Genomic DNA, 27,810 nt, shown 5'->3' on the forward strand with positions numbered 1-27,810 from the left:
ATATATATATATACACATATGATTATTCTAAAAATCTATTGTTCCCTTTAGGCACTAAAAAAAGGAAGCCCTTCATGGCAATTGCTTTGAAAACTGAATACAAGACAGGATAGACAGACAAAATGGTTAGAGCAAAATAGGGAGAGGGGGGAAAACAACAACCAGCTCTGCCACAGGAAGCCAGCAGCCATCCTCTAGGAGTTTCATGACTGTGGCCTACGGTTTTTCCTGCATGAAGTGCTGAACAATTTGGGGAATCAAAGTATCTCCTGCATTTGAAGTGTGGATTAGTGCTTGTGAAATTATTGGACAAAAAGAAAATTATACTGAATTAAAGTAAGGGCCCAGTTCTTAATGCATGGTTGGCTGATGTGTCTGCAACACTAAAGACAGGTTACACCTGAAAGACAAAAGTGATAATAAATTTTGTAACATCAAGGAGGGGAGGGGAAATCTGTTGGAGTAAGAAAATAAATTCTTTTAATGGTTAGGACCATCCAGCACCTTCTCAAAGAAACATGAACTTCTCCTAGTCACTGGACAGTCAACGTCTGCTCGCTCCAATTCTGCTAGAGTACTTGCAAAAGCCATTGCACGATTGACACAAAACCAGCACACGATTCTGCATGACTTACATGGACTGGCCAAAGCATCACTATTCACAGGCAATGCCAGCTTTAAGCATGAGCAAGAGCACTACCAACCTCTTGGATTCACAAAGCTGCCTAGAAAGGTGATGGTCAGACCTCTACTACCATGATGGAGCAAAAGTAAACAACGTACTAGCTTCAATTTTATTTCCTCATAATAAAATGATGAACTGGCCACCCCACTTCCCCCCACTCCATCCTACAACCCGTAAAATTGTTTTGGGAAATGCTTAAAACTTTTGGTGTATGCTTTGTCTCTGGTCTGCCATTGACTAGTGCTGTTCAAGTCAAGCATACTACTTTGGTTAATATGAATCAGGATCAAAGCTTTAAAAAGGTTTCATTTTTCTATCGAAAGGATGTATATGATGTTCACTGACCACAATGGGGGAGCAGCTAGCAGTCCTTCATTTCGTGTGATTCTCTAAGGTAGTGAACAACGGTTACTCCCATTCACAAAAGAAAACTGAGTCAAAAGAAAGAAAATCACTTGCCTATGATCACAGACAAAGTCAGTGGCAAAGCAAGGAACCCAAACTTTTAATTCTAAAGATTGGACTGTCTCTTTGCATGGGAATACAGGTGGGGCAGGTCCTTTTCCACAACCAGATGGGTAAGAATACATATGGACTTTGGTACTTATGGCATTCCTACAGGCACAGATGTGTGTGCTACTCTGAGTCCTTACGCTTTATCGCAGCACAATATTTGATCTGAACTCTTGCATATGGATTCAGTTTTGCACTCGGATGCAAAAACAGAAGAGTCACCATTTCCTGTATCCTCGAGAGGATGTCACAAGATACTATTTTTTCTTTCTCCTGCTCACATACCAATAACATTCCCTGTATCTCATTTATCTCCAGTCGTGCACACATCCGCTGCTGCACCTTGGGCTATCAAAGTGCCTCCTGGTACCAATGTAATTCTTGCTGAACTGTTTCCAGAAGTGCTTAGTACCTGACAGCAAATTCGCATTCAGGTGGGCTCGTTAATAAGCACGTTGCTCAGAATTTAAGTGAGATTTGGAGGTACCCAGCAAGCAACAGAATCAGGCTCTTTGCACTGCAGGGAGCCCCACTGTAAGCAATTATTTATTTAGTACCACTAATTGCACTACGCTGGTGATGGCTGTGGGAATGACTGCATGTGACCCGGTGACAGCTGCCTTGGGAACCACACGCTCTCTCCCAGAGCAAAGATGAGGGGGCACAAAGGAAGAGATGACGTGACACCCATGCCAGTGTAGACATGTACGGATGTTAGCAACAAATGCAAGCTGCTATTTTTCAGAATAATTAAGTAATAATCTCTTTTACTTTGTAATACGCCAAGCAATAAACTGCTGCTGCAATTGATTAAATGCCAAAGAAAAGCTAAGGTGTTTAATCAATCACTAAAGCCACTTACAGCAAGTATAATACAAAGCTACAGAGATTATTGATATTACACAATGAGCCAGAAATGGGAAAGAAAACTATCCCTATTCCTTCCTCTGTGATGGCTCGCATGTGCTGTGCTAATTTGTTCATGCCGCCTGAGCAGCGAGCACTTCAGCGGCATGGCCCACAGTCAGCACAACCAAACGCCCAGTACGGCTGAGACTCCCTGAGAGGAGGCTGAGACCCCCCAGGAGGTGGCTGAGAACCGCTAAGAGGTGTTTGAGAAATCCTGAGAGGTGGCTGAGACCCCCTGGTCTGCCTGAGGGGCTCTGGCTCGTGTGGAGTGGCACAAGATGAAGAATGGGTGGGGAGCTGTGGAAGTAGGCCCTGATGGATCGAAAATGAGTTTTTGAAGGAACAGAAGAAAACTGTGTGTGGAAACAGGCTAAAGTGACTGAATTGGGGAATACAGATTCCAGAAATTGATCTTCTTAACTGATTTCAGTGAATCGGGTTGTGGAATCCCCTTCCAAGCCTGACTAGAACTCAGGCAGCTTTCTCCATTCCTAGTTTTCATACGTATTAGAATATCAATATGCTCTGTGCAGTGTTATACTTCATAGATTTGGGACACAGCCTTCTGTCAGTTACTGTGGAGGAACTGCACTGAATGACTAAAGCTGTATTACAAGATCAGAATTTAGCCTTGTAACTGCAAACACATTTGGTTGGGGAAAATAGGAAGGAAAGCACACAGCTGTGCCCCAGACATCTGATCCTGTCTTGCATCAGGAGGAGTTTTGTCGGTGCCATTAGTAGATAAAAACAATCAAAAAAATCCCTCTTAGAAATGCCAGCCCTGAAAACCTCATTGACTTCTTAAGAACTGTGAAAAACTGTTGCTCTACCTGGTAGAGCTGCATTCCTGCTCATGTACCCCTGAACAAACACGGGGTGTTTTCAGGCTGGAAAGCCTCTCTGCTTAGTGCTTCCACCTCCCTTGAAGCCAGGCAATGTACACTTATCGTCCGTGGACATCTCTGAGTGTGGCACATGCTGCTATTTGCCCTGCGAACTCTGAAGTTTAAAGAGAATGATGTCATTTTATTGGCCTTGTAATCATTGCTCATATTATAAAGGTCACACATTTCACATTGTGGCAGAAAATCAATGACTCTCCCAACAGCCTCTGGGGGAAAAAGTTTTGCTTCTGAAGAATAATATACAATAAACAATTTTAGTCCTTACTTTATCATTGCTGTAATCTTTGAGAATGGCTACAGTAAAAACCTGGCAAAGGCTGATATATAAATTCATTAAAATTAGGAAGTGATTTAGAACAGGACTTTTAAAAGATTAATCTTGGGCTAAACAGCAAAGAGGTTTGTTTGGGTCTACACTTAAACAAGCTACAAGGGCTCTTTAACAGCTTAATTTTACGGTAGCTGTTGGGGAATTCTTTCAGATTTACAAATCATGTCTTTCCCCAGTAAGGTGACAGATCTGAGCAATGTGCATGCAGAACTGAACCACCAGATAAGCAGGAAGCACATATACAATCTCAATGGAAAGGATCGGGGGAGTTACGGAAAAATATTTTGTATTGTCTGGAATAATTAGGTCCAAACAAAATAAAGCCAAGGCCTTTGAACATGCTCCAGCTACCTATCCTTCAATTTAATTCCTTAAACTAAAGACAGATACAGGGAGGGTTTTAAAGCAAAAGGTGGCTCAATTACATTCAAAAAACCAAAACCAAATTGGTGTCCCTTTCTTCTAATTCATGTATACCAAAAAGCTAAAATGTTTAAATACTGATAGCAACAAAAGTAACCCTACAACCTCATCTCCAAGATCAGGAGTGCACCTACCTGACCACAAAAAAAGTAGATAACTTTACATTTTTGGCATTCATTTGTCTTTCAAAACCATTCCACACATGTAAAATGCATAAACTAGAATTAGCGCTACTGTTTTCATGCTTAATAGAAATGCAACTGAGTTTTCTGCACCTTGAGTTATAAATATATGTATATCTACGCATTTTCACTGCATTATTCGTATCAACACATTCACTTAAAAGAACTTCCGTGTGATTCCATTCAAAACATTTAGCAGCGAGATGCTTTGAGTTGCAAAGCTGAATTTAGAGCCTAGCTAAAGTAGCTGTGTAAGTGAAACACTGCTAGTGCATCAACTTGTCAACTTATGGACAACGCTACCGCCTCTAATTCCGGCTTCCCTCATGGTTTGGACATGCTGCCTTTAACCGGCTTGCAACATTATTTTGACTGACTAATGGTTTGGCTACAGCCTCACTCAATTTCAGATCAAATGCGAAAAGCTACCTTTACCCGGTACAGATGCCAGCCAACTCTCTGTTTACAAGCTACAGTCACAACGTCAAAACAAATTCTGGATGTTCAAAATGGAGCCATCTGCACAGAATAAACATGAAAAATGTGAAATGTTTTATGTAAATGTACATTACTGACTAGGAACAGTTGGTTCAACTTCCTCCCAGACTGCTTGGTGGGGAACAGGAGGACTGACAGAGTTTGTGACACCTATTTACATCTGAAGGCATATGACTCGCTGTGCTGTAGTCTCAAAGGTATGATGAAGATGGGTACTGAAAGAAATGATTATCTTGTAAAATAAAGGCACTCTCAGGATTACCATTTGTATGCTTTCTCCAGGTACCAAAGCTAAGACCGTGTGGCACAGGGGACTTTGTGATTGTCTTTTGCTTTCTCCCCAACCAAGGTCCATCACTCAGCTTGCAGAGAGCCTGCCACCATTACCTGCATCTTCCTAAAGAGACAATGGCAAAGAGCTAGCTCCATAATACAGCCTCAATTTTGTTTGTATTGCACTTTAGCAAACAGGCCTCAGAATTTGTTTATAAGAAACGGGAAATCAGATTCTGGAATTTTAATTAAAGAAAAAATGGTATCTCGGTCTATCTACTGCTTAGGATCCCATACAGCTCAGGAATCTGAATATCCTCTCCTAAAAGTACACACTGGAGCTAACAGGACACTGCAGGGCTGCCAGCACACTTGCTCCATCCTGGAGCAAAGCATCTGAGGCACATATTTTGGGGCCAGCCTCTCCCTGCATGGACCAAAGCAATGCCCCAGCCTGGCCTTGGCACCTTGCACTCTCCCAGGATCTGCCCCATCAGCTCGACACCCTGGTCTTGTTGGCTTGCTTTCATAATTAGGAACATGAATGTTTACCATACGTTAATTGTGTTCCCATTCCACTGGAGCAAAATACTTGCTACCAAGATAGATAGGATAAAACAAAACCCAACAAATTAAATTACTTTGCTCCCTGGATGGTGTTTTGGTCTACAGAAAACAGGAAATATAAGATTTTTATGTAAGATGAAACACTTAAACGAAGGGAAACTTCTTCTTTTTATCTCTGTCAAATTATTTTGATTACTGAAAAAGGACTCCAGACTGGGACAGGCAGCTTCTCATGAGGCTTAACAGCCTGTTAGCTATGTGCTCATTAAAAACTTCTGTTCAAGTCTATACAATTTAGGCTAAATATCTTGTTTACTGTGGAATGTAACTCTTCAAGCATTGAAATTCCAGGCAATGAGAGTGCAGTGTTGCTGCATCTTAACTGTCCACTATTTGACTTTTCATCATCATCAAAGTTATTAAATGGTTCAAAACCCACGTGTCTATTTATCTTGGGAGAAACAACCAAAAAACTTAGTCATATTCTAGCCAACCTTCAGCTATGAACAGAACAGACATGGCACCCTACATGTGAGGTAATATTTCATACCAAAAAGCTTGATTTATGATAATTACAGGGTCATGAGATATGAAAGCATAGATGAACAAACAGACCAACATGCATCTCCACAACACACACCCCAAGATGCATGTGCACAGAGTGGTAACAGGTTATTTACTGAGTTGTTCAAGTTTATGCAGCTGCAAGGTAATCCATCATGTAAATGATGACAGGAAGGGACATTTATAGAGCAACATCATTGCAATACGTATGTCATAAGGCACTGAATGTTCTATTAAACAGGATTTTTTAAAAAAATAAATTACACCCTAGCATTGATTCTCCTTTGGAATTATTTTATCAGCTCAGAATGTATTAACTTGCAAATCTCTGCCTTCGTTATACCATCTTGTAGATAAATATTATCTTTGAGCCTCAGCCACTACCCATCCGTCTCATGAGAGAAGAAAACATATACTGTAATGGTGCTATTGTATGATTACGATAAAGAACTAGTAAAATCACAAGATTAAATAAATTACATTATTTAAACACAGGCTTGCAAATTTGTCATGAAAATTTACCTGACCAACAAATCCATTTGCTCACTTTTTACCACGATGTTGATACAAATAATGTCCCTTGTTCCAGGCAAACAAAATTTGGCAAGACTCGTTTAACGTGTTAGGGTCAAACGCTGTCTGTTTGCACCTGCTCTATCAGGAGAAAATCAGGGAAATGAAGGGCTGTGGGCTTGGGCATGCACTAGAGTTCCTGCTAATTCACCATCACAGAAATGATCATTGCAAAACCAAGACGACCAATGGGATTATCAGCAAATGCTTTTGTTCACAAACAACATGGCCGGAATAAAACAAAACAAACAAAAGCGCCACGTCTCGTATGTACCCTTAATGCTTTTCAAAGAGGGAAAAGAGTCTAATTGCTGGGTAAAGACCGTTTCTAAAGGAGCGGGATCAGTGGCAGCCTGTACGGCTATAGTGTCGGATATCCCAGTCTGAGGCACAAATCTGCCTCCCTGCTGAGATTTAAGAAAGAAGATGACGAGTCTCAAGACCCTGGCTAAAACGACTTACAAGCGAATGAACAAGTGAATAGCAAGTGCCCTTGGAAGAACAGCATTCATGACCTAGACTTCTGCTAGGGGCTGAGAATAAACAGGCTCTCACAAGGTACCGGTGGAGAAGGAAAAAACTGGGCCAATTTATCAAGAGCGCAGGCTCTAACTTGCTTGTAACTATTTCTGGCTGCCTAATTCAGCAATATGTGGCAAAACAGCTCGAGGTTTGTTAAAGGTAAATAAAAGATGCAAGCTGGTTTTGGTGGATCATATGGGAATGAAAATTTAAAGTAAAATGACAATAAACATTTATTCTCATCAAATTTAAAGCTCACCCCCTTAACCAACTCATACCTGATTTGTTTTAATGACATTTATTACATTTTCAAAAACTAGCTTAACAGAGAGCTGGCATTATGCAGCTAATAAATCTGTTTCTTAGGAATGTAGTGAAATTTATACAAGTAATTACCTAGGTAAGTCTATCCAAGGTTCTTTCTCATCACTGCAACGTCTGGAGGGAAAACAATAATAAAATAATAATAACCACAATTATTATTTATTACTATTACTACAATTATGGTAGTGCCCAAAGATCCCAATCTGCGCTTCAGTAATTAGAATTAATGTTGTCAGGCACCGGTTCTTTCTCACTCAGCTATGGGGTGTTGCTAGCGCTCGTTTATGGTACATGTAGAACCAGACTGTGCTTGGGACATCAAGAAAAGATAATCTATTACATCACATCACCTACAGCCACGGGATATGCAGAAAAGGACAGGCCACTCTTCTCGGTGATGGCGCTGGCACCAACCCACACAACTGCTCAGAGCACCGGAGTCACCAGAGCTTAGTGCTGCACGAGCAAAAAGACAGGATCCTAACCTGATATGATCATAACCTGGTCATATTAATTCAAATTCATTATCCCAATCCAGCAGTGGCTAATCCTTGATGATTTAAATAAAAGGAAATGAACTGCTGATCCCTGGAGCTACCTGCTAGCATGCTCGAGTCCGAGATTTGATTACTCTCATTTTAAGGCAAGACTTGCTTTTGGAAAGGGCCCAAAATGACAGCTTTCAAGAACACAGCTCCAGTCTCTATGCCGTGGAAGTTTTTTTTCCTCGTCTTTGATCTATTTAGCTTTAACTGGACCTCGCTAGATAACTGTTCCCTTTCACCCCTATATTTCGACACAGTCGAGCCCAGTCGGTGCTGTGCGATATAAGGAAATACAGGTGGGTCACACGCAGCAGCATCGTACTTGTGGCTGTATGACAGCTGCGTGGCATGCACATAGGTCTGGCCAGAGCAAGAGAAGTGATTAGCCTGTCATTCCTTGGATAAGATTCATGGGTTTTTTAGTTGTATCTAGAAATCAGGTGAGTGAGAAGCCCAAACTACGGTAAATAGAGATGCTGTCAATGAGGGAGAGGAGCGAGAGTTTAAGTGATCCTGCACGGTGCCTCGGCAAGCTGCAGCCATTACGAGGAAGAACCTTCAGCTCTGTACCTCCAGGCTTGAAAAGAAGCCCTTCTGCCCTCCCTCCCGGGGTTTCTCTCCAGAACAGGGCCCATTGATCTGACCCTCTTTGCAGAGCCAAAGTCCAGCCCCTGCCACTCACCCTCCTAATCCACGGCCACGCTGCAAAGAGCCGGGCTGCGACTCCTGCTGTGGTTCCTTAGCCTGGCAGTCCGGCAGCACCGCTGAATGTTTGTAAGCTGCAGCTCGTTTAGGTAGAAGCCCATACATTTTTGCTTGATGAAAACATGTTTTCCGAGGCCTGGCAGCTGCAAAATTTGAAACCCAGCAGGCAGCTCTGACACGCGGGTGTGAGTGTGGCTGCTCGACAAGGCAGAGCGAGCGAAGCATGCTCACAGAAAGGGGGACATGAAATGCAGAAAGCTGTTTCCCTTTGCCAGGATTTTGTGCCCAACACACAGTAATTATCAGTTCCTCGATTAAGAGAAAATGTTGTCCATAGTATAATTTACACCTGCACCCTGGCAGTAAAAGGGTGAAGAATATTTCATGCTCCCGTGCAACCTCCCATTCTCCTAGGCTCCTTTAAATGGTTTAGCAGAAACCACTGGCACTGTCTACATATGATATACCTCTCCTGGCATCTGACTCAAACATTGTATTTTTAACTCCCCATTTCTCTGTTTTCAAAGAAATGTTATCATTTGTTTCCACATTCATTCTGTTCTACAATGGAGCTGGAGCACACAGATGTAGAAATGCTTCCTACTCTTCTCCCAGAGTTTAAAGCTAGCTTCTTAATAGGCAGGAAAAACACGAAGGGGTCACTAAGAGTAGATTTTTCTTTCATCTGCTATTTCTCATTTTGGGCTTTTTACAACATAAACACAAACCAGACAGTCTGTTTTCCAGACATCTAAATGCTTTTGCAGTTTTGTCAGACTGTTTCAGATGGATAGCGGCAGGTTTCTCTGTCTTGCATCCAAATGCTGCCTTTCTTCACAATGGTGTAAAATGCAGAATGACGTCTCTGTCTTCAGCGTAGGTGTGAAGCAAAAGGAATTTGGTCCTCTCACCCTAAATGCTTTATGTCTCCCGCCTTCCTGGTCTGCCTCCAAGCCCTAAAAGAGTATATACAGCCCTATTTCAGAAAAAAAAAAATAAAAAAAAACTTGCAGAAAGAGGCAAGGTATAGTGGAAAAGCAATTTGGCCATGAACTCACTGGCTCTGCTCCTTAGGAAAAGAAGGGTGAGCACAGCGTTGCCAGATTACACTGCATCAGAAATGTTTGCTTCGTGACTGAATCTCTTCGCGTATGTGACTTACTGCTCTGTGCTACCGGAATTAGGCAGCCTGTATGACTTCAAGATTAGAAAGCATCATTAAAAGGACATCTTGAGAAGATAAAGCTTACAGGACAGGATCTGCATATCTTTAGTAACTGACCACAGAGAAATAAAACTAGTCTGCTAATAAAAGCCAGCATTTTGGCCAAGAAGAAGCTTTTATGTCAAGTACTTCCTATTATTAATGCCATATTTGGTAGAGATTCCAGCATTTTGGGGTGGATTAAGAAGAAGAAAACAGCAAATTAAAATGTTCCGGTGAAACTCTCTTTCTTGCAGAAATATCAGGCATTCCATTTATCCAGCAGCTGCATTTGTCTCTTCCAAACACAGCTGGAAAAAATGACACCTCCTCATGGGATTTTCTGTTCCTTCCTTCCTCACAGAACACACACATCTTCCATCCATTTCTTCCAAGGCAGATACAAAGACACAGATCTCATTTCTCTCCTTCCTCAAACCAAGAAGCTGCAACTACAACATTGGCTTAAATAGGAAAAATCTAGAAGACGGACATGTTCGAGGTGTATCTTGATGGACCTCTCATTTTTTTTTCATGTATATATATAAGCCTACGTATGTGGCATCCAGACAAACACTAGTTTCTGGAAGGAATCATTCGTATACTTTTAGCCAACTATGATTTAATTGCCTAATGAAAGCTGGGTGACTAGTCTTTCTCTCTGAGCAATGAAAAATGAGCGCTTCCAGAAGGCAATCCATACTATTTACCATAAAGGGGGATGAATTCCCTTCCGGACATTCCTGTCTTTCCTCTTGACTGCAGAAGAAGCGTAGACAACCAGCTCAGGCTGGACCCCTTAAGTAAGCAATGATGTTACACTCACCATATATTTGTAGTCTAACCAAATCACCTTGGCTCTGTCTTTATTAACAGTGAAAAGGGGTGGTCTCATCCTTCATCTCATCTCATCTCTTAGATACCGATTTTATGGTGAGATGCTTTACTCCCGGGGCGAGTTCTGCCTCCCTCTCTGTAGTCTACAGCAGGAGTTGAGATGGTGAGTTTAGACTAAACCTGCCTTTGATGCTGACCTTGGACCTTAATATTGGTTGACTAACAGCAAGAGACAATAACCTCTTGTTCCTCCAGAGGGATCTCTACCTGCCTGCACACAGGTACCTGAATTAGGAGATAAGACTCTTTCTGGAAGCCTTGAAGGTACTTTTTTTCATTGCCTGTACCAGAAATTAGAGCCTTGCTTTGGGACGGCTGAGTTCTTAAGTACCTAAAACATAGGTATGAACTAGAAGCCCAAGTCAGGCAGACTGAAAGCAACTGTGGTTAGTGGTGCACTCAAAATACAGAAGATGGTATTTAGGGGTCATTCCAGCTGCTATTTATCATCCATTTTCTCCTAAGGTCCCATACCGCAGTAATCTTGTATGCGTCAGCATCTGAAGAAGCTGACTAACCATATGATTTTCCTAAGTGCAGATGAAGTATGTCAACTTCTCTATATGCTCTATGGCTGAAGGAGCAAGCAGTAAGGCCAAGCACTCAACCCCATACCTGTCATAAAGTAGGCACTAATATCCACCAGAAAAAGACTGTATTTTAAAGAGGATTTTACAAAGAGAACATAAGGAAACCTAGCACTCCGAAAGTATGTTTAATACTGTATAAAATTCTTCCTGACATTGCTAGCAATATCCCCACAGACCCTGAGGTTATTGCAACACGTCCTGCGGTGGGACCAGCCTTGAGCATGTACCCATCCTCACATGTCCTGATCCATCCTCGGCACCTCTCTTTTCTCCCTTCGTGGGTGCAGTGAACTGCAGCAGAAATCACTAACATTTCACACTTGCTGTTCCTAATACCTAATCCTTTTCAGATGACTTTGGACTGAGTGTTTTATAAGATCAGCTGCTGCTGATCAAGAACATTGAGCCCTGGCTTAGGGTTGAGTGCTGTGCAGCTCCTAGTGGGGGCTGGTTAACCCATTTCCAAGAGCTTGGCACGGTGCTGACCTCAGGCTCAGGACTGGACTAGCCCAGCCTCAAAATGGCCGTGCTCATATATCTGAAGATAAATCACATGGAGTAAGAACTTTTCTGTATTAGGACCAGAATATGAGAAAAAAAGGGGTCTCAAAGTGTATTCTCATTGCCAAATTTATGTCATAAAGTATAAATAATTTTAGAGTTGTTTTGGTCAATCGAACCTGGTCCAGCACTGTGCACTAGAAACATATTTTTTTCCCTACTAATACCATGACTCATTCTCATCAAATAGCCTTGCTATTGGGCAAGTACCTCCAGTTCTATTATGCTTTTTGTCTATGTTTTCTTTTTTGAAGAGGGGATAATTGATCTTATTTGGTTTTGAACATTTCATTTTTATTCTTTTGAGACACCACTTGCTATTCTACTGTCAGATACCAAGTACAACACACTGTGGAATCAATGGCAGAACATGAGGCTAACAATAACTAGCCCATGGCAAAGAATAGCTGAAGTAAATACTCTGAAAGATATTTAATTATTTTTCTGCGTCTTTATATGGATGTGCATAGCATCACCATGAATAGATCATCTTCCCATTGAAGTTTCTGCTAACCCATTGCCTCCAGTTGGAATGGCATCGGAGTTTAACCCTAGCACGCGCTGATTGAAATGGCTTTTATAATATATTCAACATAAAGAGATCCCATTTATTGTTCAAGAAAAATGTCATTTCTTGTTTTGATTTCTATAATAATACAAAGAGTGCAATATAAATCACGTTAAGCTTTAAGCACCATCTCAAAGGAGCTGCTAACAAATAGCAGGAGAGGATTCTAGACATGCTATATTTATAAACATACTGACTCTGTGAACTATAATGATTTTGGATTATTAAGGGCATGATCTTAAAAAATACCGATAGCCTCTTGCAACTTAAGTCCTTGACTTTCATTGACTTTATGAGGTTTCTAAAAGGACTACACTTTACACTGCAAATATTCTCTAAAAAGCAAGTCTTCTGAAATTCCACCTTGTAGACCTAAAAATATTGTCTTGCAAAGACACATTTGCTCAGTTTACAGGTGAATATTTATTTTTCTCACCTGACAGTTTTGCAAACTCAACTAGACATCAAGCTGGATTTTTCCCTATTCAAGCATCATCATCGGTAAAACAGGTATTTTTGCCTTGGATACACCTGTGCAACTCCATTAGCCTTCATCAAGGTTACATGTGTGCAACTGAGGGTATATATGGAAGACAACTGGGATGGAGAGACCTGACTGTGGACACAAATCGACTTCTGGAATATTTATTGCTGCTGATGATGTGAAAGAAGGCAAAAAATGGTGAGGTTGGCAAATGGGCTAAACCTCTCCCTTTTTCTTGCATCATGTGTGAGCTTTATGTGAACAACTGAAAGACAATAAATTCTGAAATCTAAGGCTTTGCTTTCATAGTTACTTTTAAAAGATTTTTTTTATTTATTTATTTCTTGGTTTTAAATGAGTGCAAATCAAAACAGAGTTCAGTCTAAAGTATATCTCCATTTGGTAACAAAATGATAAAGCAGCAACATTCCTCTAGTGTGTGCTTCTAGAAATAGATGCTGCCTGGTGACTTATACACACAAGCAGGCGCCTTTGTAGCAAAATACAGATGACAGTCTTTGGCCAGTCAGTTATTAGATTTCTATAAGTTGATTCTAAGATGTTCTTTCCATCCAGACTCTACACCTTATCACCCTAAAAGCATATACTCTAGCCTTAACTATTAAATGATAATGAGCAGACAGAAGAGAAAGGACAGGAGAGATCTGGCATAGCTACAGCTAGCAATCATTAGATTTACAGAGGGGAAAAGACATGCTTCCTAGGCCAACATATTTTTTATGAATAATTGATAAGGCAGTCAGCACAGTTATATCATAGATATGTAATATATATCCATAATTATAAAACCAGCTTTGTGCAAAAGGACATAATACACTGAAAGGAGATACCAGCCAATATGCCATCCTGAAATAAAATACAGTCACTATTGTGTTAGTTGGCAAAATTTAAATACAGGATTTGAAGCAAGCAAAATGTTCTTTAATCCCATTTTTTAGCACAGTCCAGGCTCAGTCTGCTCAGGAAAATACTGCAAGGCAAAATCAGCAGCTGCATTAATTTGCTGATGATTGAGAGAAAAATGAAAGTTATCCTCATGTTTTTTTTCTCCCTACTTGCTACTCTAACTTACTAATAATACGAGAGTACCAATTTATTCCTATGCGAGTATATGAAGCATACAAATTGAAAAATCAATGTAATGGAAAAAAAAGATTATCATGCACTGTTTAGAATCAATCAGCTAGAAACAGAGGGGGAAAATGCGAAGGTGGAGACATGATGTTTAGAAAATGTACATATTGCACCTACTCTAAGCTAGGTGTTTGTAGGAAAAAACTACTCTCTGTCTACAATGCAGACTGAGCTATATTTTGACCAGAAAATTGTCTTATTTCCAATCTTTTCTAAAGAAACTCATCAGCTGTTTTTTCTTCTTTTATAAATCCCTGAATAATAAAAAATATCAATCCCTTTGCCCTTACAAGCCACACAAAAGCATGTAACAAAGATTTCAGGGTGAAGGGATTAAGATACTCAAAATGCTTTATTAACATGACGTCTCAGCATCATTCACCAGAATGCTGATGGCTTATTGTAGCTTGAAGGATAAACTTCTGTCATATGTGATGGAGTCCCTTGAAAACATCGACAGCAAGAGTTTTTAGTTGTGGTCTGAATCACTATTAGTACTTCAGTTTAAATCTTAGATGTCTCAGTGGTAGAACACTTTCTTCGGCCAAAACAGGCCTCGACTGATCAGAAATAATTACACTGTACGAGTCAGACGTGTAACAAATGGATCTGAGTTTCAGTTTGGAAATACATTCAGAGGAGGTGGAAAGAATGGCTACTGGCTCTGTGACAGGAGATTCAATCTTCATAAACCTGCAAGAGAGGGGAGGAAAAAAAAGCGACACAAATGCGCCCTACAAAAGAACAGAGCAGATCACAGCTGGAAGGAAGGCAAACCTTTTAATCAGGTCCTTGAAATACAAGCTGCAGGAAGCTAGAACATTTTGGTGGACTTCAAACTCTTTGCCTTCAACAATAATTTTCAGGTCTGTAAACTCTTTCGCTCTGCGTTGCTGGTTCAACTCCTTCAACATTTCTGCAGAACAGAGAAGACAGACAGTGCCAGGGTTCCCATTAAGAGTTTTTTATTTTTACTTTTTATTTTTTCATTTTTTTGTTTGTAAAGAAGTAGAGAAACAGGAAACAACTGATAATTTTGTTGGTAAGATTGGCTCAACACAGACAGTCAGAAGTTACAAACATAACATATTAAAAAAAAAGAAAAAGAAAAAGCAGGAACCAGTAGGTCTAAACAACGGAAATATATACAGAAAAAAAGCAAAAACAATCCTAAATTTGGAAGGGTTAAAATGAAAACAAAATCTTTCATCAGCAAATCAGAAACACAGAGAATGCATTATCACAGAAAAGTTAAAATAATTTGTTATAATAAAAATCAAGAGCTAATGAATTTCTATACAAATGCAAATAAGTTTTGAACATACTAGAATAATAGTAGCAAAAATATGGTATTATGATGTAATATGAACTGGATATGGGTCAAAATAATAAAACCACAAGACCTGCGAAAATAACTTATCCTTAATGTAGTAAAAATGTGTTAAGCCTCTCAGTTAACAGAATAAAATAGTACTTATAATAAATATAAATTACAGTGCATAAAAAATTAACCAAATTATCATTGCACCTTGCAATATACCTCAACTATATAGGTTACAATTGTATATGTTTTAGAATTAGTTTAAAAGCATTCTTATGATAAAAAATAATCTCACACAGAGAATAAATTACTGCCTTTTATAGTAATTCCCATTTTTTCACTCCAAGGATTTTTACCATCACAGCATTTTTATTTTTTAGCCTTCAATGGCTTCATTTACAGCAACAATCAACTTTCACACATCATAAAAGAATTGTAACGATTAAAATAACCTATGAAAGTGTTTCCATCCTGCAATAAAGCACCTACCTTGTGCGATGCCTCCTTTTTATAAAGCCTACTGGTGCTAACGGAATGAAATAATAGCATGCCACATCTTCATATGTGAATGTGAGCTACTAAGCAACCTACATGTTTTACACACCGGCTGGACTTTCAAGGGTAAGACTTCCGTCCAACTCTGTGGACCAAAGGGGCTATCAAGATGAATAATATACTTTTCACCTGGGCAATAGCGTGGCTGTTCAGAAGCCAGTGATCAAGATGATAAAAGAGCTGATTTTAAATACTAAAGGATTTTGGTTTTATTTTATGTTTGCAATAGGTCAAGGTTCTCATTTTCTCGGTGTAACATCCCAAACACATTCCTCTTCAGACAGATCTGTAAATCTTGAAAAAGCTTCTTTACATGGAGTCCCCCTACACAGAAAGCAAAAAGGAGCTGAAGAGTGGGTAGCTATAACTGTGTTTAAAGCCCCTGCGTCTGGCTTTGGCACTCTGCTGTCAAATTATTGCCAAATGGCCCTATGGTGAAATGGAGACCTAAATAATCTTGTGTTCTCTGGTCCCCCCAGCGAAACTCTACCAAGAGTCATTTCAGGGAAGCACTAGTGGTTAAACAACATGAAAGCATGCAAATATACAACTGTTGCATTAAAATAAATTAAAGTTCTCCCAAGCCCCAACATCTGTGGTGCACATTTTTCAGGCCTAAGTAAATAAATGTCACCTTGCACATTTATGTCTATTTAATGGAAACACAGTAGTGTCTGAAAGGCTAATTATTCTGTGCTGAAATGGGTCAGTGCTCTCCAGAGAGCAAGCAGATCATTAGAGAGGGCACAGAAATAACAGCAGGTTGTGTCAGATCTATAATAGAGGAAAATAAACCACTCTGTCCTGTGGGTGCTATAGCAGGGACTATTTTTAAAGAATTTATCTGAGCTGAAGTACAACGATACCAGCCTCAGTTAAAGACCAAGGAAACTGGACACAAGGGGTGTTTTACCTGTTTTAGGGTCAAAGTGACTGGCGTCTTTAGTGTCACAGGAACAGCACTAGGTGCTTTCTTTGTGGCATATTTTTGGAGGGAACTGCGGAAAAAGTAAGTTTCTGTCCCTTTTCATGTATGATTGACTTTTCTTTCTGTCTTGGCCCTTCTCCCACTTTCACTTAGTCCAACTACATTTTCCTCCATACCAACTTTCTATGATTTCGTGCTTAAATACAGTTACTTTCCCTGCTGAACTTTCTGATACTCTCTCATAACCCCTACTTAATTTCACTTTTGTTTCCTGTCATTCCCTTTTTCAAATTTGCCCATCTATTGTCCTCCACCCACTACTTTTGCACTTTCCCTATGTTCCTATTCAAGCTCCTTTTCTCAAGTACCTGTGGCAGCCTTTTGCAATCTTCCTTGCAGAAGCCTTTCAAGACAAAGGCTCCAACCAAGACTAAGTCTTACGAGTTTAAGATTACACTTACACGAGAGGTCAATCTCCATCTCACCTCATTCGGTTTTCTCCTTTTAAAGCTTATGACCACTTATTTTTAGTGTTCGAAGACAGCAAATGTATAGCAACCACACCAATGGATCCTGTGCTCCGGGAGAGAATACAAAACCGGGTTTAGCTGCGCTCTGAATGGGCTGGGAGTTTTCGGAGGTGTGCTTGGGGTAAGAACAGTAGAGACCATCTTTGAAATCATGACTGGAATGGTAAGACACAAAGTTCAGCCACTGCACTGATGGATGCTGTGCTCTCCGTGCTGTCTCTTGTACTGTGAGAGCCGGTTTCAACATCTAAGTCCCCAGATGGCTCCCCAGGTAACAGGCTGATTACCTGGACTTTACTGAACACCCTTTAATTACATCCAGACCTGCAGTTCCTGGGCACAGTTTCTATCTATGTGCTTCACACACTGCAGTGTGTTTAATGCCACGTGCATTCATTAAGGGATGCAAACCACAAAAAGCAGGTCTGGAGCAGTGGTGCAATCTGGCTCATACAACACAGAAATCAGAACGATCCCTAATCAGAAACCAAAGCTACCCTTTTCCATACAGCCATTTGGAGGCCATAATTCCCTCCTTGCCCCCCTGACTTGTTATACTGCCCTCCACAGAGAGATGACTACAAACGGTCCCATATTTTTTGTAGCTCACCTTCTGAACCATAAAGAGAAGAGGCAGGTGGAGAGGAGAAGGGAGTCGGGAGACTGCACTGATTCATCGATCTTTCTAGCTGAGGCTCCTTTGTATTGCTAAATAACTAGCAGGCATTAGTATTGGACACAAGGTTATATCAGAACGGGCCCTCATTCTCCGAGTATTTGTAATACTCACACTGTGCTTAGCCAGGCATTAATGATTTATGAGGACTCAGGATGAGTTGCAAAACAAATTTTTTTCATCAGGTAATAATGCCTGCTGATGAGTTGTAAAAGGAGAGACAACACAGTGCAGTGCTGGCAGTGAAAAATGATCTCAGCTGTCTCCTGCTAGTCCCTCTTCTGGGCTCCTCCTAATTTTCTGCTGCTTCTCCAGCAAATGGAATTTCCTGAAAGACTCAGAAAGGGATGTGCTGGTTATTTCCTCTTGTTTATTTATTCCTCTGGTCTCTTTGTTCTTACTGTGCTTTTGTTTGCTTGCTTGCTTTTTGTCTCATTTGATTTCTTTTTTTTTTTAAGACATCCAGCTAAAAATGAAGTGCAAAGATGACAGTAGAGTGGGCACTAATGCTCCTCTTCTCAATAAATCATGGGAAATGCTCACTCATCCAAGGAATCTCCCTTCCTTCCCCTAGGTCCACACACGCTTTGGGATCTCAGAAACAAAGCCAGTCCTTTCTGTCTTCTTCATCACTGCTGATGCTAAATCATTCTCAGTCAAAGGCTGGGTGAATGTTTTCTTCATAAAGAAGTGCTTAATAGCCACCAGCACATTCTTCCATAATTACATGAACCACAGAGCAGTAGAACCTAAAAGGGACTCGACCTGAAACCTGCAACTGAACATCTCTATGGAGCTTTTCAAAGGAAGTGCTCTCTATCTTGCCATTTTAGTCTTCATGTCATTGCTTGGGGGGATTTAAACATAATTATATTGAGAGTCCCAGCGACAATATGGGCCAGAAGGTGTAAGTGACTTTCCTCAGGTCACTAACAGAGCAAGGAAGAGCTCAGATGCTTTGGCTCCTGGTCCCCAGCTCCACCCATCGCACTACATTTTCTTCCTCTTAATTACTGGACAAATTAGAACTGAAGAGTCCATAAGCCTAGGATCAAATGTAGGACCAAGAACAACTGCGTAATTGTGTAGATCAAGTAAAGGGAACAGAAATTATACAGTAAATCTTTTTTTTTTTTTAAATAACTTATGATTGGATATAAAAATGAACAAGGAACTTATTCCCCAAGTTTATTTATTCTGTATTTCAGGCACAGTGGAGACTGCAGACCCAGTCAAAGATCCTCTCTAATGCACATTCCTGTGGCACGTTGGAAGCACTCAAGTTTCTTTCCACTTTTAGTGAAGAACTCTTTCCTTCAGCTTAAATTCTGACAAATGAGGCTTTAAAAAGGGGCAGCAAAAGCTAAACCATGAAGAGCCTTGAAATACAGAAGAACATTTTTTACAAATAGTGTTTTTTTTAAATTGTGTGGAAAAACTAACCTATTATAAAACTGCAAAGGGTAATTGGTGAAACATCACTAATTAGTCCTGTGAAGAACATGCAAGAGACCAGTGCTTACCCATGCTGCCTTGTGCTTTCATGATTGGTACATAAAATGTGGGGAAGCCAAGAGAAGTTACCAGAAGGAAAATCCAATTACTTTCTTGCCTTAATAACTAAGGAGATTAATTCCCAAGGTTAAGCTCTCGTTATGCAAAACAAGCATTTTAACCATTCGGTGCCAGCACTGCACGCACTCGCATATTTTGACAATGGTAGAGTGTGTAAAACCACAAGAAATTAAATTATGAAGCAAAATACCTAGCAGTTGACTAGGAGTTACGAGTGATGGGACAGTGCGTACCATGGTGAAACTGTCTTATTGAACCACACAAAAACTCCTAATCTTCCCCAAGTTTCTCCTCACTGCAGCACCTGCAGACACATAGAGAACTGCAAAGCCCAAAGCCTGGGAGTGCCCCAGAAAGCTGCTCCATATCTACCCTTGATATGTAGCTTGAAGCAGCTGCATAGAGAGGTATTTAGGTAACTAAATACCTCATTTTAGGTAACTAAATGCCTAATTGCATCATTAGGCCAGTCTGATGGAGTTTCACAGATGCACTTGGCTTTGCAGCAGCTGAGGCTGTTCTATTTTCTGCTGGGGCATCTTGACACTGCAAACTCAACTACCAGCAAACAACATCCCTCGGAGTCTCTGTGATTATCAGGTAGGGACTTGGTTGTCTCCCAGCTGACAAACACACTATTGGCTACATCATCTTCCAAGCAGTGCAAAGACTAGTACACATCTCTGGAGAAGAGCTTCAGACTTGGGACTGAGGACAAGAAATAGGTCCCTTATTCTTTTTTTGACCTGAAAGTGAGTAATAGTAGAGAAAAAGGAGAGGCCTGGTGGGAATCAGATGAGGATGCCTCAGATACTACTACCCTGAGATGTTGAGTTTCCTTCCCAGTCCCTAAAAATCATATGTCTGGTTGTCCGGACTGTCCCTGCAGCCAAATACAGAGACAAGCATGTCTCATGCACAGCCTCAGATAGGATGCACTGTCCTCTAACATGGGTGTCTCTCCCCTGGGATTACTAAGGGAGATTAGATAATAAACTGAGCACAGACACAACAGAATCTGTTGCAGATAAATACTTTCCCCCTTTTTTTTTCCAATTGAACTCAATTCTCGTTGAACTTTGTCGAGGGCAGAAGGTGGCACAACAAAGCCGTGACTCGGCTTACAGAGGTCATTTATCTATGAGACAGGGGAAGCCGACGGATGGTAGAGCCCTTTCCCCCTGCACTGTGATGAAGTGCAAAGGCTGCTAATGCCTTGAGACAGAGGTGCAAAGCACTGACTGCATGACACTGGTGTGTTCAGCCCTCCTCTTCCAGTCTGTGCTGATTATAGAGTTTCCCCAGGATGCCAGCCTGCTCCAAAGGCATTTGAGAGCAACCACCAACTGCTTGAAGCCATCTCCTGAACATTTGGTTTTCACAAGCCCTTAAACCATCTAAAAGGAACTGATAAAAGCTCAGTACCGACAACAGGAGTGCTACAGCCCCGAGCACAGGCCCAGCAAGGCTGTGCCCCTCGGAGTCTCTGCTACACAGCTACGCTCTGGTGAAGACGGGGCATATGCTGACGGAGAGGTATCACTGCTGGTACAGCTACACCAGCCTTGGAATAAAAGCCTCTGAGAGCTGTCTTCTGCTGGGTTTTGGCAGCACAGCAATGTGAAACGCGAGGTGTGAATTTGTCATACTCCAAGCAGATACAGCTATGGCAGCAGGACTTCATGGTGCAGCCCAACCTGTCTAGATCTTAGTCTTGTTGACACTGTTATACACCTGTGCTACTGAAGAAAACAGTAACAGATGCCGGAGAGTGGGGAAATACTTTTAAATCCCATACTGAACAAAACATATGTGGCTCTATATTATCAAATATTCTGCTCAAAGGATTGTTGGCAGTGAGATGCCCCGTTGTGCTAAATAATTTTTCATTGTTCACATGGACAATTTCTTCTCATCTTATTGTGATGAGAAAGGGTCAACAAAGTCAGTTGCGCTGATCACTCACTTGAGGAAGAAAACTACAACTCCATGTGTAAATGGAACCTTTCAATATGTATTAAAAACCCAGGGAAGTCACACTATCGTGTTTTGAAAACAATTTTCAGGCTATTATCATCACTAGAACTAACATTAGGAGGTACTTCAAGGATGCCTTCGCACATTTTAGAGTTGATATTTCCCAATGTTAGACCACAGAACTATTTCAACACATTTTCTGTTTATATTCAGAGATGAACTACACCCCTAACTTCTAGAAAATTTCCTTTAAATGCAACTTTTGAGAGATTCCAGTATCACAGCTTATGCATAAAAATGATTAAAAAAAAAGGGAGTTTGGGGGATAGAATGCCTTTGGCACTCTGATTTATAAGGTTAACTCTTCTGTGGTATCCATGCCTGCTAATTTATAACCATACAGGGTTACAAATGCACAGTGAGCATATGTGACTGGCTTTGAAAATAATCTGCATTTACATTATATATCTGGATGCACAGGAAAAATGAGAAAAAAATACAGAGACAGTCTGATTATTTTTCCAACACAGACTGTGATCCTTGCAAGCAGAAGCAGCAAGACCAAATGATCCAGCATAAAAACACCCATTGAGATGTTGAGATGAAGATGGAGCCTCCTGTAACAGGATCTGCAGTTTTTTTTTTTCCCCAAGATTCACCTCTGATCAAATATAAAGTTGGCTGCAGCCTGTTCCATATTGGCCTGTTCTATATTGGCCAAGGCAAACAAACCTCAGGGGATCCCAGCAAATTGCCAGCCTGGCCCCCTGTTCCATATATAACATGCCACTATTTCAGTTAGCACTGTAACTTGATTTCCAGGCAGACAATAATTTTCTCTGGAGACAAAATGAGAGAGAGAAACAGACAGAAAGAGAAGAAAAAAAAATAAAAAAAAATCTGTGAGTGGTGGAAACGCAGAATAGCCCAGATTCAAAGGGAAATTTACTTCTGATTGTTTTATTTACCAGCAGACAGCCCTGAATATCAATACATGCTTAAGGGATGGCTAAAATATTTATTACTACGTGATTTGGGCTGGATTCAGTATTATCCTAATTGCTTGTAGCAGAAGACTAGCAGATAGCTTTTAGACCTTTTTGATCTCTTTATGTAGTGCAAGGCATTAGCTAAACGTTTCCTAGTTTTGAAGGCTTTGAACGAGAAGCACCCATCTGTGAAACCAATAGCATAATCAACAGGCGCCCCTACATGTCAGCAATAGTCAGAGGCTGACCAGTTTTGGTGGTGGAAGAACAAAAGCTGTGAATCGTGTATTAACAGCAATCAGTCACACACGCGTGCGTACATGCAGCAGGCAAGCAAAACGCTTGTTTCCCCAAATAAGAAAATAAGAAAAGACAGCTTCCTTAAAATAAAGCAGCGATGCATCCAACACAAATTGCAGATATTAGTGGAGAGCAGAACAAGAAATACAACTGTAAGGCATAACACCTGACAATCAAGGACTTCAAAGCACTTAACATACATTAATTAGCAAGAAGTTGTGTGCCCTCTGCCCGTTTTAAACAAAGGCGGTGCTGCCCGGTTTCAACAGGGGCAGGACTCATTTTTTTTTTCTTAAATCATACCACAGTATAATTAAGCCAAGTCTTTGTAATAAGTCCATCTTTCCTGACCAATGGTGGCACAGTTATTTTCCAACATGTCACGCTACTGCAGGATATAGATGCCTAATGAAAGCAAATAAAAACAGCTCAAATCTTTGGGACTGGAATTACTTTCAGGAGATATTATACACCATCTAAAGACAATAAAGTAGTAAATCTAAGCATTTAGGCCAATACTCTTAGTGGATGGCTTAGTATTGGGCATATGTTATGCACTGGGTTAAATGCATGTGACAGCATCTCTTGGTCTAGTGGGCATCTCATACGGTAGAGAAGTGCTCCTTTATACAGACTGTGTCTCCACAACAAGTCCTGGTGATCCACTACACTATCAGAACAGACAGGTATAATCGAATAATGCAAAATAAAAAAATGAAAACACCGCCAGGCAACTCTAGGCCCTCCCTCAGGGTACGCTGCAATGGAGCAACTCGTCTTCACCAAGTGGTTCTCTGCTCTGCAGCTTCAGCTTGTGTCAGGGGCTGCGCTCGTGGTTACAGAGGTAATGATAATCATACCTAAACACGAGGCTGTTCATGTACCTCAGTATCATAAATGGCAGCAGGTTTGGAAAATAGGACAAAAAAACTATGGTTTTATGCCCCATAAGCTGGTGTGTAATTGCAGAGAGATCTGAGCACAGAGAGAAATGGGAGTGGGAGCAGGGGAAGGTGGCAGGAGAGAGCAGCAATGAGTGGCTGGGGAGACAGAATCAGCACTGAATTTTATGTGTTTTTTAGCTTTAGGAACACAGTACAACATGGCAAAAAAACGTAATTTTTGTCAGATTTTCTTTGAACATCTCTCTGCTTATCACATTTTCAAATCTCTAGATTATACCTGTCCTAAAGACGTGAAAGACTTTAAAACTGACTACTTGACTTTTCCTTTTTTTTCTTTTTTTTTTTCCCTTCTTTTTTATTTTCTAAGCACTGCAAAGTTTTCAAAGTTTAACACTGCAGTAGCTGTTTAGGGATTGTTTTATAAAATGTACTCATCCCTTCTGCCTAACTCATGTTTCTCCTTAGCAGGGTAAACCTGCATTTAAAAACACACATTTTGGAAGGTATTTTTGTTAATAGCTTTTACATAATTCTTGGCAGAGTCTCTTTTTTGGTATCTGTGTTGCTTGAATAGTGAGTTTGTACAGTATGGCAAGACAATATGAGCTGTGACTGGCTGATAATGTAGGAAACCATTTAACTGCAAATGTTGTTTATTCATAGAGGAACGAGTTATCAGGAAGCGTTTAAGTAGATGCCTTACCAAACTCTGTGTTAAAAAAAGACACTTTAAAAAAGTCTGTTAAGATTAAAGGACCAAGATTTATGTAATGAGTATTAAAATTTATGGACTCTCTAGGAATTAAGCACGCTTATAAACACTATTCTGCGAGCTGAATGACTTTCCCATAATGAAGATGGTTGATAAGACTTGGCTAAAACATTTCAAGCACAAATGAAAATAAAGGGACACCTCAGCAAACGCAGTGAATGGGAGAAAGTCAAAATTTCAACCCTGAAGACAATATACAAATTTCACAATAATTTCATAACCCGAAAACATTGCTAAGACAAACCCGCAAAGGTACTGAACCCATGAAAGGCTGACAACAGGCAATTTCGAATCTAGACAAGCATGAAAGAAGCATGTTTTTCTCCTTCTGTGTAGTTATGGAAACAGAGGGATGTAAAACCCCTCCTAACCGAACAAGGGCTTTTTTTTTCCCTCTCCCTGCTCCCATCCGCAACTTTACAGCTGTCACCACAAGTCATCCCGCCTGCTCCTGCAAGCCAGCAGGCAGCGAGCAGGCAGCGGAGGAGAGGAGAGAACAAAAGGGGCCGCGATGCAGCTTCACTTCAAATGACAGCCGCGCCAGGGCTCCGGCTTGCACTGGGAAGACAAAGTTGTAAAGTTTTACGGAAGAATTGAAGTGAATTCCTCTTCTAGAGGTCTTAGTGGGAAATCAAAGGTCTGTTTTAATTTAAGGTACTAGCTTCTCTTGCTAATGACTGAAATATCTGGAGCAAGAGCTCCCCAACGGTAGTGTGCAGGATGACGGGGGTCCGTAAAGCCATGTGCACTGCTGTGAAAAGCCATATAAAAAGTAAAACATGAACTATTTCCAGTTTTGAATGTTAAAGACATGGTGAAATGTAAGAGAGGCTGAATGCTGGCAGGTATCTCAGAAATACGCTGTTGAAACCACATAGGTCAGGAGAGGAAAGATGCTGCAGCCTTAGGTAAAATGAAAATAGTGGGATAAAATTTAGACAGAAGATTCTTCATGGGAACTGGTTTGTCTGTCTCACGATGGAAATCAAAAGCATGCTCACACAGGGACATAAAAGCATTTATTTGATACACTGCACTCAGTGAAAGCCACACCAGTATTCCCACTGATTAATTTGTCTGGGTTAAACTGGGATATAATCTAGGGTGCCAAAATTGGAATGGAAACTGATGTCCATCTGCATGCTGTTTTACTGATCTGTGACACACTAAAACAGGGCTTACGGACTCGGAGAGCAGAGCTGCCTCTGAGAGCCCCTCGAAGGGCAGATTCGTTCTTGCAGCCTGAAATTCAGTGATGAGATCTCCAAAAAGAAATACGCAGAACTGGAAATGAAATAACCACCGTTTATTGTCTGCGGACGTTCTAATTTTTATTTTGCATTCTTTAAAAACGAAACAGTTGGTGGTTATTTACTTTGTCTTCTGTGATAGTTTGCCCTATGACAGAGAGTGGTGTCTCTTAACTAGCGTGAGCTGCACATCTGAACTGGTTTCAGGAGAGATAATTATTATAATTTAGTTTATTATTTTTCATTTCTCTAGACCATTAATTTTCACATATCGTATACATATTTATGAAAATTACCGTACCTTTAATTAACTATACGGTCTTAGCAGTTTATATGTACAAATGAACAACCCTGGGAACAATCTCATTAAAAATGTATTGCTATACTTCAAAGGCTTCAGGATTTCACCTCTTGCATGCTTGCCTTGTCCCTGCGTGGGCAGCAGAAGGCTAACGTGTATCTAAAAAGAACAAATATCTACCTGTGCAAAAGCTGCCCTTTACTTTTCACAGGAAAAGTCAATATTTCAACAGTTGGTTTTGTCTTCCAGTATCTGTGTGAACCTTTCTGTGGTCTGAATATTTCACAGTATTTCAAAAATGAAAAGTGTTCTTACTTTTTTTTTTTTTCATTTATACGTATGTTTTTACATTAATGAAATATATCATTAATAATGATAATAAGGTACAACTGTCATGTCTCCCTTCACTGACGTCTTTGGGTTAGTTTGCAAGCATTTTCTAGGTCATTATTTTTAATTAATACAATGAATATTTGTATTCAAAATGTCAAACTGTTTTAATCCTATCACAAATATGAAACGTTGATCTAGAAAATAAGATGTTACTCTGATACTAAATAGCAACAATGTAATTAAAAGCCTGACATTCTAAAATGAAAATGGAGTATTTGACCATCCTATGTTGTAATGAACTATCATATCTTCTTGCTATTGAAATGATATTAAATGGGATAACGAATATAAAATACATTTTGAAACAAAATGAAAACATTTCTCCTAAGGAATTCAGAAAACTTGTACCTTGATAATGATGGTTCAGTGACTTTTGAAATTGGTATTACTTGGAAAAAAAAAATCTTTGAAATGGTGTCTTACAACCAAAATAGTTTCAATGACACTCTGTCTCCGTGAAGACGTCAATACTACAGTAACAGGCAGTAGATATTTATCTATAACCTGAGGTTGCTTTTAACTCAGTTACATCTGTGCACTAACTGGTAGAGCCAAACTGATGCAAAGCCCTTGCAAGTGACAGAAGTGTTTACCAGTCCTAAACAACACACCAGTTCAACAGAGAAATTTTATTTCTGTTCTATTTTATGGTACGCCTTTACTGTACTGTAAAATAAATACAGTTCTACACATACACACTTCCAGTGCTATCAAAGGAGCATTGTTTCTTGATTTCCTTAAGCTTTTTAATGTTAATTTTTTAGTCAGCTTAATGTATGTCCTGGGTTTTGTTTAGTTTTCCTTTTTTTCCCCTAAGTGTTACAGCTTTATTCTTCAACTCCCTGTTGTATGCTTGTGATTTTCTCCTAGCAGTATTTTTTAAAAGTAGTAATATATCATTGCAGAATGTGATTAAGATAATTTGGTGCATTCCTAAGGACATTAAATTGCTAGACTGAAGTGTAATTTGGGTAGGCTGCAACTTTTTTTAAAAAATACATAATGCTCTAAGTGCAAAATAAAATTGAAGATGAAGCAGCAGCTCTAGGGTCTTTATCTGCAAGAACTATAACAAATGAAAAATAGAGAAGATTTAGATGAAATTTTGCAAAATGCTATAGTAACTTTTGAGCCTGGGACTTAAGAGCTCTTGAAAATTTAACCTACCTATAATTCGTCATAATGAAAAACAATGATTTCTCCCGAAATAATAGGGTCAACCTGCATTTGACTAATCTAAGTAATGTTAAAGGTTAAAAAGATAAAGCTGGAAGGCAAGTACCTACTCTGTAAAATGGCCATTCAGCACCTGATTGGAGCTTTAAATCTCATCTTGTTCGGCAGGGAATAGTCTGCA

The 27,810-nt window shown here is 40.1% G+C and overlaps 1 protein-coding gene across 14 annotated transcripts in view; it reads right to left on the reverse strand.

The window, feature by feature from the left end:
* The window catches only part of KLHL29 (kelch like family member 29), a 391,073-nt gene that overhangs the window by 54,987 nt on the left and 308,276 nt on the right, over nucleotides 1-27,810 (reverse strand). For all 14 annotated transcript variants that reach the window (XM_040553896.1, XM_040553905.1, XM_040553902.1 and 11 more), the window contains one exon: nucleotides 14,759-14,897. In XM_040553896.1, the coding sequence (XP_040409830.1) occupies nucleotides 14,759-14,897 (139 nt within the window). The remainder of the gene's footprint in view (nucleotides 1-14,758; nucleotides 14,898-27,810) is intronic.

Source organism: Cygnus olor, chromosome 3, assembly GCF_009769625.2.
Source record: "Cygnus olor isolate bCygOlo1 chromosome 3, bCygOlo1.pri.v2, whole genome shotgun sequence".
NCBI classification, from domain to species: domain Eukaryota; kingdom Metazoa; phylum Chordata; class Aves; order Anseriformes; family Anatidae; genus Cygnus; species Cygnus olor.